The sequence below is a fragment of the Mus caroli genome, chromosome 9, assembly GCF_900094665.2.
Source record: "Mus caroli chromosome 9, CAROLI_EIJ_v1.1, whole genome shotgun sequence".
Taxonomy (NCBI): domain Eukaryota; kingdom Metazoa; phylum Chordata; class Mammalia; order Rodentia; family Muridae; genus Mus; species Mus caroli.
Window position 1 is genome coordinate 52137008 of NC_034578.1, and position 18147 is coordinate 52155154.

The window sequence follows — 18147 nt, forward strand, 5'->3', positions numbered from 1 at the left end:
CACTCACCAGAAGTCTTAAGATCCTGTGGCGGGTGTTGTGGGTAGCTGGCGAGTGTCAGCCGACCCTGCGCCCTAGCTGCCCTGGTGCTTTTCTCGGCATTTTCTCAAGGTGGCCCCAGCTTGGGTTGGGTTAACAAACCGCTAACAAGCACAGTGACCCTTAAGAGTAAGTTTAAGGAGCTAGGCAGGGGGTCTCCATGAGGGCCAAGGAGTCTCTGCATCTCCTGAGACCTTAAATGCAGAGTTGTGGTGTTATGTCTATGGTGGGGGGTTGTGTGGCAAATGGTTATTGTTTTTGTCAATTATTGGAGAGCTCTGCTCTGAGGAATCTTCTGAGCCACTGGGGGAGAAGCCTCCTGCAGGCCAGACAGGGGGCTAACGCCTGGTGCTCCAGGCTTCATCTCCGTCGCTCCTACCAACTGGCTTCTAGACTCATTCCGACCTCCCCACAGATCTTTTCTTTGGGAACTTAATGGACAACAATCCAAATGTGCAACTAACGAGGTCTTCTGCCCCGGACACTAGAGAAACCATCTTCATTGCCTGTGAAGAACCGTTTTAGGATAACTGGAGAGTCCCCACCATCCCCACAGGCTCACACCAGGAGAACAACGTTTCCTCTGAGTGCATAGAGGGTTGTAGGATGGAAGAGGCTTGGCCCTGGAGGAGCAACGCAAGCCCAGCCCTGATTGGTCCATACTTCGCCTTTAAGATGAGGCTGTTTCTTTGTCAAGCTTGGGAACACTACCTGAACTGATCTTGCCTGCCTGCCTTCCAGGCCACTCCTATGGCCTGACCTCCCATAAAAGAGCCTTTGGAGATTTGCCAAACTCCATTTTCATATTCTAGAATTTATTCTATCAAATTGTTACCACAAACAACTAAGAATATAAAGCAGAAGCCGCACCGGCGCTCACCTGCTTTCCACCCCCGGACTCCTCTGAGGCCTCGTGAGGGGTGCCGGAACTTCTCTGGAATACCACCCGCCAGCAGGCCCATCTGTTGGTATTCACGATTTGGGCAGCCTAAGCCCTCCGCAGAGCTGCCCCTGGCTTTTGTAGCACATGTTGGGAAATAGGGGCACGCCTGCCCTCTGGTGGCAACTCCAGGGATAACACCACTCCGGGACTTTGATGGGCTGAGGCTGCCTGAAAGCAGTTATTTTCCAGTCTGTGTCCCGGCTTCAGCCCAGTCAGTTCTTTAATTAACCACGCAAACCGGGTTATAAAAACGGGAAACACCGTATTCTTGGAGTATACCTTTCCACGGAGAGGGAACACACACTCTCCTTGGAATGTCTGAGTCACTTGCATTTCACAAGGAGTGATCCACTGCTTGGGATTCTAAACCTGGGGCCAGGCAGGAACCTGCAGGTTCAGCCTCACTGCTGGTTCCCATTCCCACTAGGGAGCCCCGACCAGAAGTCACTTTAGAGTTGTACAGTCCTGTCCCTGTCTCTCTTGTTAAAACAGTAGCCACAGGCAAGCCTCCTTCCTGGTGGCCCTGGTTACCCTCTCTGTCCTGCTCCCAAGCTTCTGTCACACCACATACACCCTCAGTTCATCCTCCATAATAGTTGTCACCTGTGAAAACGCTCTTGAGCTGGGTTCTCACTGAAATGCAGACCCAAATTCAGAGGGTGTTGGGGAGGATTTAGCTTCCCTAACTCCAGGAGTGCTCACATCTGAAGAGGCAGAGCCATGGTCCACACCTTGGAATCACCTCACGAAGTTATAGACCATGGGTCTAACCCAGAAATGGTGGCTTCATAAGGGACCTGGGGTATGGCTTAAACCTTGGGACTTTCCAGCAATCTCTGGCCTGGATGCTGATCCCAACCCCCCACTTCCAGGCTTCTCTGCCTGGAGTCATCTACCTACAGCAGGTATCTTCCCTTGTCTCTTAAGTCACTGCTATGTTGTGGGGTCACTGGGAGAAAAGAGGTTCACCTCAGCTGTGGTACAAACACCATCTCCTTGTGCAGCTAGGGGACCAACATGAATTTCCTCCCAGGCTGAGAGCAGCTGGTGACCGAATGCCAAGCTCTGGGCGGGCACAGCTAAGCTGCCACAGCAGTAGAGTGGGATAGGTAGACTTGGCTTTGCAATGGCTTTGGGATTTGGCAGGAGATGGTCATGTCATGGGGAGTGGTTGCCCCAGCAGCATCGGCCCAGGTGCTAGGTGATTAGTAAGCTCTGCTCACCATGCAAGAGAAACCCTTCCTCCCTAAGCCAGCTCCTGGCCCATGTCCTGGTGTCCTTTGGGCCTGAAGAGAATGTTGCTACTAACCAGGCAGGACTGTGTGTTTCTTCCGGATACCTATGGGCACTGCCTTTAACTTTCTTGACCATCACTTCCTCCTTGAGATCTCCCCTGCCATTGCTAAAAGTCGTTCCCAGGGAGAGTCGACCTCTCCTAAGGTTCTAACTACAGAAGGAAGCACCATTCATTAGACTTAAGTACCGTGCACAGGAGTTATCTACAGGGGTGTGGTGGCTTCTCCCCCAAAGGTTATACCAGAAAGTCTTTACCCAGAAGAAATGGGGGCTTTCCCATAGCCGAATACATGGAGACCCCCTTCCCTATTCTTCCTTGACTATGTATGTATGTGTATGTATGTGTGTGTGTGTGTGTGTGTGTGTGTGTACATTCTCGCCCTGTGTAGGCAGCATTGCATATAACAGGTAATATAACAGGTAATAGGGAGTCCTGAAAACTCAGGTGAGGCCCCGAGTCCTTCCCAACCTTGATGAGGGACTCTAAACAGTCAGGAAGCCCGGCTGGGACAATTCTTTCCAAGTAAGCACAGTTTACAAGCACAGGGTAGAGATTTCTTAGGCTCAGGGGATGGTCTTGCACACCTGATCACTTGGTTTTAAATGTCTGCTCAACTTCACCATTCCTGAGTCGGGCACAGGCTCTGGGCTTTCCCTAAGTGCTCCATCGCCTTACAGCAGTTACAACTCATTTGACCCCCTTTCCCACTACAATATATCTGGTTTTGCTGACTTGGGATGCAGGGCCCACCTTGCCCATGCAGGGGGCACAATGTCATTTGACATCCAGATCTGCCCCTGCCTCCTTCCTTTGTCCTCCCAGCTGCCTGAGCCTCTCCCTGGCTCAGGGAAATCTCAGATTGCAGGTGACTCCAGACTTGCCCTCATCTCTTTCAAAGGCAAAGTCAGTATTTTCACAGTTGGTGTAAAGTGTGGCCTGTCTGAACTTCCCTCAGGCAAGCTGCAACCGCATGGAGTACATTGTTTCTTTCCTGCTGCTTGTAGCTCTCTTCTGAGGCAGAAAGAGCAGAAAGCTCTCAGTAAGGCTCATACTCAACAGATTTCAAGGTAGGAGGGGGGTGGGTGTCCAGTTGCTTTCTCTCACCATGAGGGTGAGGCCTCCTGTTCCTCCCTGGACATCACCTAGGGCCAAAAGGTTTCCTGGCTGCTCGTTTCATTTATAGCTTCTAAAGGTGAGTGGCTCTCATTTCAAATGACAGTGAAATGGCACCAGGGTTAGCAGCCACTAAGAGTAGATACCGTGGGGCTGGAGCTGAGGTGCCTTAGTGGTCTAGGAAAGAACACATGCTATTAGAAGAATCTGGGATGGGAAGGGGATGGCCCAAACTCCCCAGAAGTGCCAGGTTGAAAGCTGGGCACAAACAGACGTGAAAGAAGCAAATAAGGCCAAGCAGAGGGGGAGAAGGGCACATGGAAAAAGAGGTAGGGAAGCTGGTGAGACAGGAAAGGTGGGCAGAGTGACAGAGCTCTTAGCAGTGAAGAGTGTTAGGGGCATGAAAGAGGTCTGGGCTAGTGACCCCAGTGGGTGGCAGCGTTACACTTCTGGAGCCTCCGGGTGATGGGGACAGGCTGTCCATCTGACACATGGTAGAGGCTCACTGTTCTTCCCGCTGCCTCTCATGCCTACAGGTGGCCTCATGGATTCTCTTCTGGGTTTCCCTGGCTCTTCACAGTGTCTCAGGGCCATGTAGCCACAGGAAAGGCTACTATGTATCACTCAGAAAGTACTACTAGGTGATAAAGATCTTCTGCTTTCCCTGTCTGGAGTGCAACTGAGAAATCAGCCTTCGGCTTCCAAGAGCTTCGCTTTTTCAAATATTAATGCGGCCTCTTCCTCCTTGCATTTCTCTGACTAAATCACAGCCACCCTTACCAGACCCCTTCAGACCCTCAGCTATAAGTCTGCCAGACCTAGCAGATTAGAATACATAATGCTCTGTAAAGTCTGAAAGACAGACAGTAAGTACAGAAGAAGCCTTTCTTTGCAGTATCTGGAGCATGTGTTAAGAAGTTGCTCATTGTTTATCTGAAATTTGGATTTATCTAGCAACTCTACTTAGCTTTATTTGGATTTAGTTTGGGTTGACCTGTGGGAGGAGCCTGCAGGAAAACAGGAAGTGTGGTCAGAAAGAGGAAGAGTGCATTTTCAGGTCCACAGCAAGGGGCCACAAGCACCCACTCCATGGTTGGTCTCTGAGGCTCAGCTCCTACTGGGCTTTATATCTCTGCTCTCCATTTGTCTCTTGAAGAGACATGCTCTCATCTGACCCAGCCAGTCTCCTCCTCTCTCACCCTCCACTCTTGGCCTTTCTAGGAACTCATGCCCGTCTTTCTTCCCCCATCCAAAATGACCTGCTTAGCTTCCTCCATCACCTGTTCAGGTCTTCAAGCTTCTCTTTCTGGGACCTGCTTCCCAAGTCTGGCGATGACCACATCTGGTCTTTGTATTGCCACCGAGCTAAGGACAGAGACTATCAGTCATTCCCACACATGTTAGGAAATTTCCAGAAAGACTTAAGCAAGCCCAATTTTCTGCCAGGTTCTTCAAGGCTATCACCTCTGGTGTTTGCACTTTTTCTGCACAAATATGAGGAAGAAGTCACCACCTGAAAGCACCCATATCCTTCTTTCAGGGATAGCTAAAATGCAAAGCTGCTTTCCCAGCCCACTGACACCTGAGTCTACAGGAGGAGGGCACTGGTCCTCCTTGCAGCAGGTTGCAGCAGATTGACTCCTTCTAGATGGGAAGTATGAGGTGATGGCCAAGCCTCGGAGCCATCAGATATCATCATCTTCATCACCATCATCATTACCTTCACCATCACCATGATGCTATTTCAGCCACACCGTGCTTTCAGGTTAGATACATTCTTTCATTTAGCTTTCAACAACTCTACAAGTTAAAAAAAATACTATACTTTCCAAATGGGGAAGAGGGGTCCCAAAATGACCGGGTGCCTTGTAGGTGATCTCGGGGCAGTGGGGTACACCCCAAAGTAAAGACTTTCCTGGTTTGCTTTGGTCCCTAACTGAAAACAGATGGGCAGGCAGAAATGGGCCATAAACAAGCAAATGAGTGAGGTTTGATTACAGCACTCCAGACTCAGTGCTATGCAGAAGAGTCCGTCCTCGGGGGTGCCTCGTCTCCCTAGAAAGGTCTCCCAGAAGACACCCATACACAGAGTGTGAGTCTCATGAGATGGGACGGAAGGTAGCCCTGGCCTACAGTTTGGTAACCACAGCTGCCATCCATGTGGAGCACAGGAAAGCGCAGCACTGTAGGAAGGGGTTATTAGCTCACCCCACACAGAACTGGCCACTTAACTTTTAACTCATGCTTCCTATACTTACCCAATTATAGCATTTTTTTTTTTGTCAAGTAACAGCTGTCGGTACTCTGTAGCACTGATATCCAGATAATCTGCTCTGATAAGTGGGGATCCAATCCAGCTCTTCCTCTTATGACTGAAAAACCGTCTAATTCCAGCCTCTGAGTGCTTCAGTATCATTAGTTAATGAGTGTAAACAGAGGCTTCCCCCAAATGCCAGCACATGGGCTGGGTTCTCAGACACAGAGGAATTTAGCAGCAACAGCTTGTGTATGGGCCGTACCTCCTCAGCAAGCCTGACTCGCCTATGGGGTGTGAGTTTCACGCTCATTTTCAAGAATCCCAGAGAGTTCCTTTAAGTTCCCTAAGTCAACCAGTAAACCCAGCTGTGTCCCTTAATGAGACTGTTTTACAATGTATGATTCTACCCTGTGGCCTCTTGAATAAGACGCAGCTCTCAGGAAGCCCAGCCGCTGATGTAGCTCAATGGTGGAGGGTTTGCTTAGCTTGCTTTAGCAAGGCCCTCCCTTCCATCCTCAGCATCATGAAGCCCAAGCCCAGGGGAGCCAGGCTGTTGATTTGAGGCAAGGCTGCGGCCAGGATCTCCCCTCAGCCCCTCAGCCCCTCAGCCCCTCAGCCCCTCAGCCCCTCAGCCCCTCAGCCCCTCAGCCCCTCAGCCCCTCAGCCCCNGCCCCTCAGCCCCTCAGCCCCTCAGCCCCTCAGCCCCTCAGCCCCTCAGCCCCTCAGCCCCTCAGCCCCTCAGCCCCTCAGCCCCTCAGCCCCTCTTCTCCTTGCTTTTGTCCCCGCAGGTCTGACTGGCTGAAGCCGTGCTGTGGGAAGAGAGCAGCCGTATGGCAGGTATTTTTGCTCAGTGCAAGTCTCAACAGTTTCCTGGTAGCCTGTGTAATATTGGTGGTGATCCTCCTGACTCTGGAACTTCTAATAGATACAAAGCTTCTCCAGTGTGAGTAGCCGGAGAGACACACATGCAAATACATATGTCAATATTCACTGTGCATCCGCATCCCTCAGGGGTCCCCAACCTGCACGGAGATTGTCCCCAGGCCTGGGCCACCGCAGAGCTGTGGGCCCCACGATGGCCCACGGGGATTGCCGCTGGGGTGGGAACACACTTGACAGCTTCTCTGTCACCACTGACATACTTTGTCCCTTTCTATCAGTTCCCTCCCCAGCATCCCACAATCAGAAACCGATGAGACAAAAACAAAAGTTGGGGACCCCTGCGTGCATTTTTTTTGTTGTTGTTGTTCTCATTTGGAATTTTCCAGGGTGATTTTTTTTCTGGCTTAAACAGAGTTCCATTTGGGGAAGTCGATCCCCTGTAGTAACTACACAACAGCCACTTATGTCTGTACCATTCTGAAGCGGGTAGCCTCATTCACTTGTGTCTTGGTAACTCTAAAGATGCTTTTCCACACCTACACCCCCAACCCCGCCAGGAACCGTGGATAGGACAGGGCCCCATTGTACAGACAAAGGCGACAATTTGAAGTTTGTGGGAATTTGGAGACTTACCCTAGGTCAGAGGAACAGACCAGGGACTTCAAGCCTCTGGGCTGTCCAGCTTTTTGGTCACTTTCCTTACTTTTGGGACTGCTTCCTGCCTCATGATGTCTGCAGTTTGGCACCACCTGTGGCACCAGGAGGCTTAGCTTTTTCTGATACACTGGCAATGTGACTGTCACAGTGGAGGCCACTTCCTGTCTTTACCCTTGGAACCCCTGCTTGGTATACCAGAGGCCCAGAGGCCCGAGTGTCTGGCCCTTGGCTGTGACTGAACAGCCAGCTTAGGGAAAAGTCCACACACACCTTTCTTGATCCAGGAGGTGGACCATTCAAGTACGAACACTTTAAAAGTGGAATTACTGAAACAGAGAGCTTTCATTTCCCACCACTGACAGAGTTCAGGACAAGAGGTTCAGCCACCCCCAAACCCATTTTGTCCTCTCGTCTTCTCAAATGCCCCGAGTCCTTTACTAGATCTCCTATGCTCGGGGGTTGTCACAGCTCCCTCCAAGACACACCAGCCTTGTCTGCTCTCTGGAAGAGCACAGAATTGCTTTTGTCTGATAAGCCTAGTTGGGTTTTATGTAGCCGCTGGCCCCTTGGTTCCAATTAAAGTATCTTCCAGCATTAAGTGGTTTTACACTCAACCTGTCTTCAATTAAACCATGCTGTAGGCTTTCCCTCCATGCATCCAGACTGTCTGCATTTTATGAGACCTGACCATAATGGAGTCCTTCTTTCTCTATGGTGGATTGTGCTGGGGCCCAGAGCTCCTCGGGTTGTGAAGAGGCTTCGGGTAGAACTGAGAAGGCAGCCGACACTGGAATTTTGCTTAAAATTAAGTATCCAGGAGATTGATTTTGGTGGGAGATCCAATAGCAGCTCATAAAAGGCATCTTAAATTCCATAAAACGCACAATCCGAGATTTATGGCTCTTCTAAAGCAAACCATAAAACAGGCACAGGAATTCATTTGAGAAATAATGGGGAGGGATTTTATGTATCCAGAATCATCTGAGGTCTTTCCAGAGTCACACGGGCCTCAGCCTCTTGGTTCCCAGTGGTATTCATGTGACTCAGAATGTGGAGGAATTCACGGTGTAGCCAGGGCTCATCCTTCGAGGGTCACACTGGCCCTGTGCCAGGGGGCCCAAGTGTCTCCATCCTGGAACCAGCTATTGTAGCCTTCTTCCTCTTGGATTTGCTTGAAGACCTCATTTTTATCCACTCCCAGGGTTCACAGATTCTAGAATCACAGAATCTTCTGTCCAATGGAAATATCTTTCTTTGATCCCAGGGGAACTTGACCCATTAGAAACAAGCCCTCTAGGGAGTCAGCATGGCCTGTTTGCCACAGCACCCCTGCCTCCTATCCCCAAAGTCCCACTGATTCACACGGAGAATTTCTTCTAGAGACTGTTCTGCTCGCTCTCTACCAAGGTCACCCCACCTTTGTCTGGACTCCAACACTTTGCCTTTAGCCTCACTGGCATATAGACTGTAACCCACTAGTGTTCAGAGGCTGTCTGTGGTGTCCTGTCCTTTAGAGGGGACTTCCAAGGATGCCTGGCTAGCTGAAGATAGAGTAAGGAGCCCACGGTGCCAGTCTCCCCCTTATCTGCCCCAGCCCACAGGCCCGTAGCTCCAGCCATCTTTCCAAAGCACGCTGCCGTCACCGCCATCGGCACTACTGCAGGTTCAGAATGGAAAGGTAGAGAGGCTTGCCTGGAGCCCCACACAAAGTGCATTAAGCTGTGGAGACAGTGTGCAGATAACTTTGCTGTGGTCATGACCCCTCCTCCCCTGGGTCTGGCTAGGGCACAAAAGATAACAGCAGTGGACAGGAGGAATCTGGAGATGGCCTTTGAGGAGGAGAAGGTGGCAGCTGCTAGGGAGAAGAGTATTCGAGCCACGGTGCTGTCACTGCCTCCACACGACCACTGGGTGTAGGTGTTCTTACTCTCTGACCCAGTTTCTGACTGATCTAATGGTTTCCACAAGCACCTAGGGATCCCCAGGGGCCCACAGAGGTCTACATTCATGCAGCACAGCCCCCTAGACTGGTGCATTCAATTCCTCTCCCCTAAACCTGGTCCTCGCTGTGTTCGTTGCAGTTTCCAATGCTTCCCAGTTTGCTGGTGTCATTCACTGGATCACTCTGGTCATTCTCTCTGTGTTCTTCTCAGAGGTAGGTAAAGATTTGGGCCCTGAAATCTCTTTGGGGTGACACTCCCAGGGAACCTGGGCTTCATTTCACTACACATTTCCTCGTGTCAGGCCCGCTACCATCTCTGAAGCTGAGTTTCACCATAGGATATGGCACAAGAAGTGTTCACAGACACATACATGCAGGATAGTGGCCAACCCAGCAGCAGGCATTTGCTTCTAAGTAGGCAACCTCTGCTCTGAATCCGGAATATATGCAGGGTTGTCAGCTGAAGTCCGGGTGATGAACCTGAGAAGGAGAGATTGAAGGAGTGACATAGCTAAAGAACGGAAGTTGTTGGTGTGGCCAGTGATGTGTCTTCAGGGAGCAAGGCCCAGAAAAATCAGGTGCAGAAGCAATTAGGCTTTGCTTGCCTTGGGGCCAAGGCATAGAATGCAGTCTTAGAGCTGAGAAGTGGACTTAGCCAGGTCCTGTGGCAGGATGGGGTCCCAGGCTGGCAGATGTTCCTGGGACAACAGAGAGCCATGTTTCTGAAGGCAGGTGCTTCCTAGTATTGCAGGGATTGGTGGCTGGAGTTCACATCTGGAACACTAAGTGGTATCTCCTAGCCCCTTGGGTTAGTGTGAAAGTAGAACAGACCCATGTGGCCACTGGGTCACTTGACAAACCTTGGCAGCAGGGCATTCCTCAGTTTTTACATGGGGAGTGATTGATACCTCTTTTGAGCAGTTCCCGTGCTGGCAATGATACTGTGACCCATGTCTGTGGGACTCTGGTTTGTAGCAGTTTAAGATAGGGCCTTCCTGAAGGATGGGAAAGGCTTCATGCTGTGGGCAGTGAAGGGCAGAGAGTTTCATATGGAACCAGTTCTTTCAACTACAGCCAAAGACTGACCAGGTCAGCTCACCCCCTGTTAACTCCACCCAGGTATCCCCTCCTTCCACCACAGGTACACACCTGTCTACAGAGAGCCCCAGTAGGGTCTTTCAATGAGAGATAAACACAAATAAGGTATGGAGCCTTCTGGGAACAGACATGGGTGCACACACAGAGACATGGGTGCACACATGCACAGGCATGGGTGGGCACACACAGACATGAGTGCACACACACAGGGATGGGTGCACACACAGGGATGGCTACACACACAGGCATGGGTGCACACACACAGGCATGGCTGCACACACAGGGATGGCTGCACACATGCACAGGGATGGATACACACACAGGCATGGGTGCACACACACAAGCTAGTGCACTGAAGCAGAGAGCACAGCACAGTCCCAGAGGGAGGTGGTGGGGCCAGAGAAGATGAACATGGGAGAGGCTATAGAGTGAGCAATTGTTTCTTGTGGTCAAAGAACCCAAGAGGCCAGAATCCCAGTGCCTCCTCTGGCCTAGCCGATTGCTCTGCTGTCTCTCTTTCCCTAAAAATCAGAGGAGGTCTAGATCTTCTACTTCATGGGGCTGGACTGGGTAGCCAGCGTAGCAAACATAGAATACTGTCTTCTCCAGGCCTTGGCTCTTGTGAGCATGAGCTACAGCTGAGACAGCTCCTGCAGGCCCCAACTGTGAATTCCCAGGAACTTCCCAAACCAGTTTACTGAGGCCATTGCTGGTGCTCGGGTACCTGGAAAGGCCGATCAGTACGTTGGATCCCAGCTGTAGCTTGGGATCTCCATAGGGTCCATTTCTGCTTGGCCCCTCATTTCTGCTTGCTGGGATTCCCTCCTGCGAATCCCTGGGCTGGGGCCAGCTGTCTCCTTGATGCAAACCTTGGAAAATGTGCCCATGCCTGTGACTGCCAACAAAAATGTTTAATCAGTTGCTGCGGCTCTTCCCTCTGCTTTGGTTTTATTGGCTTTTGCAGAATTTATTGCCCAGTGTTAATTTGGCATCCCCTTCCTGTCAGTACCAGAGACAAGCCACCTGAAACAGACGAGCTCCTGTGTGCAGGAATAACAGCCGCAGAGACTGGACAGCCAACTCCCACAAAGTGGGAACGGGACTGGGGCTTCCCACAGACTCGGCTTTCTCTGCAGAGCCTGTGGGGATGCTGAGAAGGGACAGTCCCTTGCCTTGGACCTTGTCATGGGTGGGGAGGATGGAGTGGAGCTGGGTTACCAAAGCAGCAGTAAAAACTCTCCCCTGTGCAGTCTGTGAAAGAGGGGCTGTGTATACTGATCTCCTGCCGAGGCATCCTGGCTAGCAAGAGTGGGCTTCTGTACTCTCACAGATCACCAGAGAGCCAAGCATCAAAACCTTGGTGCCAGCCAGCTCTCAGATGCCCCCTTAGCACAGGATTGGTGAAGGTGAGCCTTCTGTGCCAATGACTGGAGTACCTCTAACAAAAAGCCAAAGACCCCAGTCTCCCCCAGCAGTGTCTCAGGCCTGCATGTTTGCCTGCCAAAGTGCTAGTGTGGTCCTTATAAAGTATCATATAGGGCCAGGATGCAGCTCAGGTGGCACAGTGCTCGCCTAGCATGCACAGAGCCCTGGGATCGAATCCCACACTCCATAAGCCAGGTATGACAGTGAATGTTCAAAATCCCAGCACTCAGGAGGTGGAAGGAAAATGAACGGGAGCTAAAAGTAATCTTCTGCTACATAGAAAGTTCAAGGAACAGCCAGGGATCCATGAGATCTTGTCTCAGAATACATACATACATACATACATACACATACACACACATACATACACACACATACATGCATGCATACATACATACACATACACACATACATACACACATACATACACACACATACATACATACACACATACATATATACATACACACATACATACACACATACATACACACACATACATACATACACACATACATATATACATACACACATACATACACACATATATACATACATACACACATACATACATACATGCATACATGCATACACATACACACATACATAGACACACATACATACATACACACATACATACACATACATATATACATACATATATACACACATACATACACACATACATACATATACATACATACATACATACATATATACATACATACATATACTCATACATACATACACATATACATACATATTACATATACATACATGAATGAGTGAGAAGGTCATCCCAAGGTTATAACAGTTATGGTCAAAACTGGACAGAGCTCTCTGGGCTTCTGTCTCTTGTGACTGCCCTCTAGGGACCAGGCATTGGCAGGTCGAGAAGGAATGGGGAGTTTGGGTGAAAGACCAGGGCTAAAGCCAGACACAGAGGTCTGACCAAGCAAGGCCTGTGAGTGCAAACCAGGGATGAGCAGCTCTCTCTTCTCATCTGGGAGAAGTGCAAATGTTTCCTCTTACATCTGGCCCCTTCTTTCTCTGGTACATACCCAGAGATGCTGCTAAGAGCCGAGGGTCTCTTGAGAGGTCAAGAGACCTTCTCTAGCTAGCAAGAGGGCTGCATTGCTTAGGCTAGTTCCACACAGGTGAGCCACCGAGGGCTGCTGCCACCCCAGGGTCCTTTGATTATTTTCTGAGCATTGCTCCACACCTAGTTTCAACTGAGCCTTAGGGAAGGACAATGGGCCATGTTACAGGTTGGGAAACTGAGTCCTGGAGAGGTGGGGGAAACTGTCCAGAGTCCACAGGGGGAAGTCAGACACAGACCCTGGTGGGTGAGAAGTCCATGACCCCATCTTCAACATCCTAGAGTTCTGAGGCTGCTCCAGGAAGATGGGCCACTTTGTCCTGGGCAGGTCGCAGGCTACAGATAAGACAAAGGCTAACAGACTGGCTTGGGCTCAGTTCAAGGACATCTGCTCAAAAAGTGAGTTTGGGGATTTCTAAAATAAGCAGTATTGGGTGCCCTTAGGCAGACTAGGGTGAAGTCCCAGCAGGGCCTAGGGAAAGTGTGTTCATGCAACTGGGCCCTGTGGTGCTTGGTCATACAGGGTCATCAAGTTCCCACAGGACCTTGGACAGCAAGAATAAGCAGAGTCTTTGGACTCAAAATGAGAATTGTCAAACAGGGTTTCCTAAGCATGGTCTGCCCTTGGCTAAGACCAGGCCCAGCTGGCCACTCGGAAGCAGAGAGGACACTGCTCCTCTTCGTGGGGTTGCAGAAGCACTCATGGCCTCCTGCGATCTTTCCCAGGGAGAAGAGACCACAGCAGACCTGTAGATGGGTCCTCAAGGTGGTGTCTGTGCAGTGGCAGCTGTAGCTCCTTCCTCCTTCCCTCCCCTTCTCCCACCTGCTCCTTTTTCTTCAGACATCAACTCAACTCGTCTCGGCAGAGTAGCAACCCCAAGAACCCTCTAGTTTTGCTCTCCTGGGTTCTTTGAGAACAACACCATACCAGGCTTTTACATGGGTGGTAGACTCCCATGTTTACATAGCAAGCATTTACTGGCTGACCCAGCTCTCAGTGTGACTCCTCATAACGCTCAAGTGTACAAGTTGGTGGCATTTGGTACACACACAATATGCGGCTGGTGCTTCCAGCTGGGTCCAAAGCAGTTTTACCCCCAAATGAGACCCCGCACCCATCAGCAGTCATTCCCATGTCTCCTTTACATACCTCTTGCCAACCCAAACCCACCCAATGTCTCTATGTATTGAAGTATTCCTGTTTCCTGTAATCAAGACCATGCACTAGGTGGCCTTGTATGTCGGGCCGGCTTCTGTCACTGAGCATGTTTTCAGGATTGGTCCGCGCTGCAGCATGAGTCAGACCTCCGCCTCTTTCTGTCTGAGTAATATCCTTTCATATGGGTATAGTTCATCAGTCGTCAGCTGAACCAAGTGTCTTTTCCACAATTTACATTTTTTAAGGGGAGAAGGGAAAGATGTCTGCCACTGAGTCATTTCTCTCCACCATGTGGGTCTTGGGGCTCGAACTCAGGCTGTCTAGCTTGTGGAAAGCCTTTAGCTGTTGAGCCATTTTACCAGCCCCAGCCAGGTGTCTTCTGATGTCAGCTGCAGTAGCTCCTCTCTGACAACAACTTCCCAGAAATGTCCCTGGGCAGCCCTGACTCCTGAGGGAGCCCAGATCTGGTGGCCATTTGTCATGTGAAGTTCATTGCCAAACTAAACTGAGCCACACACTTCTCTTTCTACATCAGCAACTTCCTAGTGATTCTGGATCCTCAGGGAATCCCTCTTCTGCCTATGCTTGTCTCAGGAGGGCCCCGGGAGCCTCAGTCACCAGATAGGAGATGGGAGAGTGTGTGGGACTGCCTGCCCTCTTTGCTCCAGAAGATGATGAAGGGAGTGTTTGCTCTCAGTGTCTGTCTGAGTGAAAGTTCAGCCATGAAGACACTATATGATCTGGGACAAGTCACTGCCTCTCTCTGGGCATTGTTACATGAGCATCAACGTAGGGAAATTGGCCCAGAATGGGGGCCTTCCTGACCCCACCTGAGGTGAGACCACTGCTTAGGCTGTAGGGTGGAGACTTTCCTCTCTCACTCTCTCCATGTTTCACACTGATGTGGGAGAATCAGGTTCCAGACCTGCCCCTGTAGCCATGAGAGCCAGAGTCCATTCACTCGTGCCCACCTGCCAGTGCAGAGTGGACAGTGCCTCCAACCCCTGAAAGGCTCAGCCAGGTACCTTTCAGGTGGAGACACCATGAACAGCTCTTAGGTTCTGAGCACAGGCTTTCAAGGGCCTGCCTTCATCCTAGACATTTCTAGAAAGTTCCGTCCTGCCTGCTACTCCATGCTATGTCCTGAACTTGATTATTTCAAGAAACGGGATGGAAGCCTTATGCTGTCCCTCCTCCCCTGTCTCCCCGCACAGGTCTGGGCATGGGACCCCAACCGCTGAAGGAGTGAATCAATTAAATATGTATCTGAGAAATCACTCTTGAAAAATCTCACTTCCACATTTCTTTTGCCAAGACTTTGTAAATGACCTTTAGGCGCTTGCAGGTCAAATGTGAAGATAATTATTCTGTGGAAGACAGAGAGTGCTGGTTGCTGTTCACAGTGTAGCTCAGAGTCAACAGAAGTCTGCAGTCATGTAGATGGCTGCTGGACCAGGAATTGCAAGGGCTTGTGCTGTGCCACATGACAGTAGGTGTCCCCCATCCCCACAGCCTTCTCCTCAGAAAGCATCCTTGTTGACCTGACCCCAGAAACAAGCGGGACTTGACATTTGGCTATGAGGGTTTTGTTGGCTAGGAGGCCACAGGACAGACAACCTTGATAACGGTTTGTACCTTGTATATACCCAGGCAGTCCCTGAGACTCCATCTGAACAGTCTGATGGAAAAAGTAATTGACTTATTGTTTATAAGAATGATTTTACCTACGTATCAGTTAAAAAATTTGACATGCCAAAATAAGAAAGCAAGCCCTTCTTCTAGTCCTAAAACCTCAGATGATGACTGTTAACTTCATCCATGCCCAGGGGCCCCTCTCCCTCCCAACTCAGTGTGGGCTTCCAGCAGGAAACATGAACTCCTGTCCTGACTGGCTCACATGAGGGACCTGCTAAACAACTGTTCTTTGTATATGAGTACACTGTAGCTGTCTTCAGACACACCAGAAGAGGGCATGGGATCCCATTACAGATGGTTGTGAGCCACTATGTGGAACTCAGGACCTCTGGAAGAGCAGTCAGTGCTCTTAACTGCTAAGCCATCTCTCTAGCCCCAACAATTGTTTTTGAAAAGTTGAAAATAAGCTCCAAGCCTCAGCCCCTGCCCCTGTCCCTGCCCCTGCCCTGTGTTCCACCCTGCAGCTAGCCAGTCAGTGTTGGCTTTCCTCTCTCTCTCTGCGCTGGGTTTTGCCGCTGTCACACTGACAGATCACTTACTATTTCTGCATCTGTTCTGTCCTCAGAAAGTCAGGGGAAGAGGCCCCGTAGCTGTAACCAAGAGAGTTGACATTCCTGTTATTTTTCTTTGCTGCTGTGGGATGATTCCCAGAGAGACAAAGGCTGTTTTGACTCCATTGTCTTGCCAGGCAATTTTTAGGTGCATTAAGTAAGTTCAAACATGGCTCCGTGCATTCTAAGTATAAAACCCATGCAGAAATGGCCTGGTTAGCGCAAGCAGATTTGCCTGGTCTTATGCACTTACTTGAGTAATGTGTATCAACACACTTACCCTATTTGATTGACATCTTAGAAAGCTTTTGGTTCTTTGCGAAATGTCTTTTTGCCTATGTATACATGTGCAGGCACATATGTGTGTTGTGTACACATGTGTCTGCACACAGAGGTGCCAGAGGACAGCCTTGGGGTAGTTGTTTCTTGTAAGCAGTCCACCTTTTTGTTTTGTTTGTTTGTTTTTGTTATTGTTTTTGTTTGAAGCAGGGTCTCTCTGTGACTAGCAGGGCCTCTCCGTGACTAGCAGGGTCTCTCTGTGACCAGGGGCCTAGCAGTTGGGCCAGCTGGCCAGTGAAACCCAGGGTCAGCTTGTCCTCACCTCCCCAGCTCTAAGATTACGCCTGGCCACGCCTGGCTCCTGAGAACTGAACTCAGGTTCTCATGATCTCGTTGTAGGCAATTTACTGGGCTCTCCCTTGTCCTTCTTATCATCTTTCTTTCAAAAGGAAAACTCCAGGTTTGGTGACATCCTCTCTGAGAACAGTGCAGCAACTGCCAGCAACTCATACCATGACAGGCAACTATGAATCAATGCCAAGGCAACACCAGTTTTTGGTTTGCTGGTTTGTAAAAGAACTGACTTCACTGCTGTTTCCTTTGAGCGTTTGTGATCTACTAAAACATTTGCCAATGAAATATAGGGATACCTTGTAAAGAAATCAAGACCAGGGGCTCTAAAATAGAAAATAGGTTCTGAGTTGAGAAATGTTTTATGAATTCACTGTGAAACTTGTTTATCTGAAATTACCATGATTTAATGACTGTTTGTCAGGCAATCAGGAGCCAGATGAGTCCTGCTGTTCCATTTGTTCCACTCACAGAGACCAGATTTCCACAGGTGACTTGTTAGCCTGCGTGATATGAGATGACACATGTAAGTCAGGGGTTTTAGTCGGAGCGCTATCATTGGAGAAGCTGGTGAGGGAGAGGGTATGGGCTTGGTGAGAGCCATGCCTTGTAGCAAGAGAGAGCTGCTGGGGCTCTAGGCATAGCCATCAGAATGAAGCTTTGGGGACAGAGTCTGCATTGGAGGTTGACAGGACAGGAATTCGAAGAGCAGTTAGGAGGACAATTGGCTGAGAGGGACTAAGTCACCCAGAAAGGTGACAGTCAGAATGGGGTGTTAAAGGAGTCAGAGAGTGGGCAGAGGGTGTGGGCAGGAAGAGATGGGTGCAGGGATAAGAGGTAGATAGCTCTGAGGGGCTGGCTTAGTGAGGGGACAGTGATGTCCCTTTGCTGTCCTTGAACTGATAATCAGGAAGACATCTAGGCTGGAGACATAGAGTTGAGGCTCCAGAGAACTGGAGGTGACAAAGCCAAGGGTTCAGGGAATAAGAAAGGGTGACAGCCCTGGGAGACAGAAATCTGCAAATGCAGCTGAGAGACTGAAGCCAAGGAGTTGGAAGTCCGGAGTTGGGAGGGGCAGAAGGGGAGGAAGGGGGTTGTCCTGGAAACAAGGCTTTTCCAGCAGGGCCGTTGCTAGCACCACAAACTGCTTGTCAGCATGAGCCAAACAAGATGCTTTCAAGGGTGTTGGCATGGTGTGTGTGGGTGTGTGTGTGGGGGGGTGGTCATTGGTAACGCTGGGGACAGGTCGGGGGATTTAGCTGCAGCATCAGGCTGAAAGCAAATTGCAGCAGATTCACTAGAGATGGCTTTGTTTAGGACTTTTGCCTGGGAAGAAGGGATGGGTGTGTGTGTGTGTGAATG

The 18147-nt window shown here is 50.0% G+C and overlaps 1 protein-coding gene across 3 annotated transcripts in view; it reads left to right on the plus strand.

The window, feature by feature from the left end:
- Positions 1-18147, plus strand: part of Tmem266 (transmembrane protein 266) — a 112919-nt gene that overhangs the window by 66897 nt on the left and 27875 nt on the right. The window contains exons 2-4 of one of the 3 annotated variants that reach the window (XM_029481172.1): positions 4931-5155; positions 6436-6590; positions 9268-9341. In XM_029481172.1, coding sequence (XP_029337032.1) covers positions 5124-5155; positions 6436-6590; positions 9268-9341 — 261 coding nt within the window. In that variant the 5' untranslated portion in view covers positions 4931-5123. The remainder of the gene's footprint in view (positions 1-4930; positions 5156-6435; positions 6591-9267; positions 9342-18147) is intronic. The other 2 variants (XM_021173267.2, XM_029481173.1) reach the window with 2 other exon arrangements.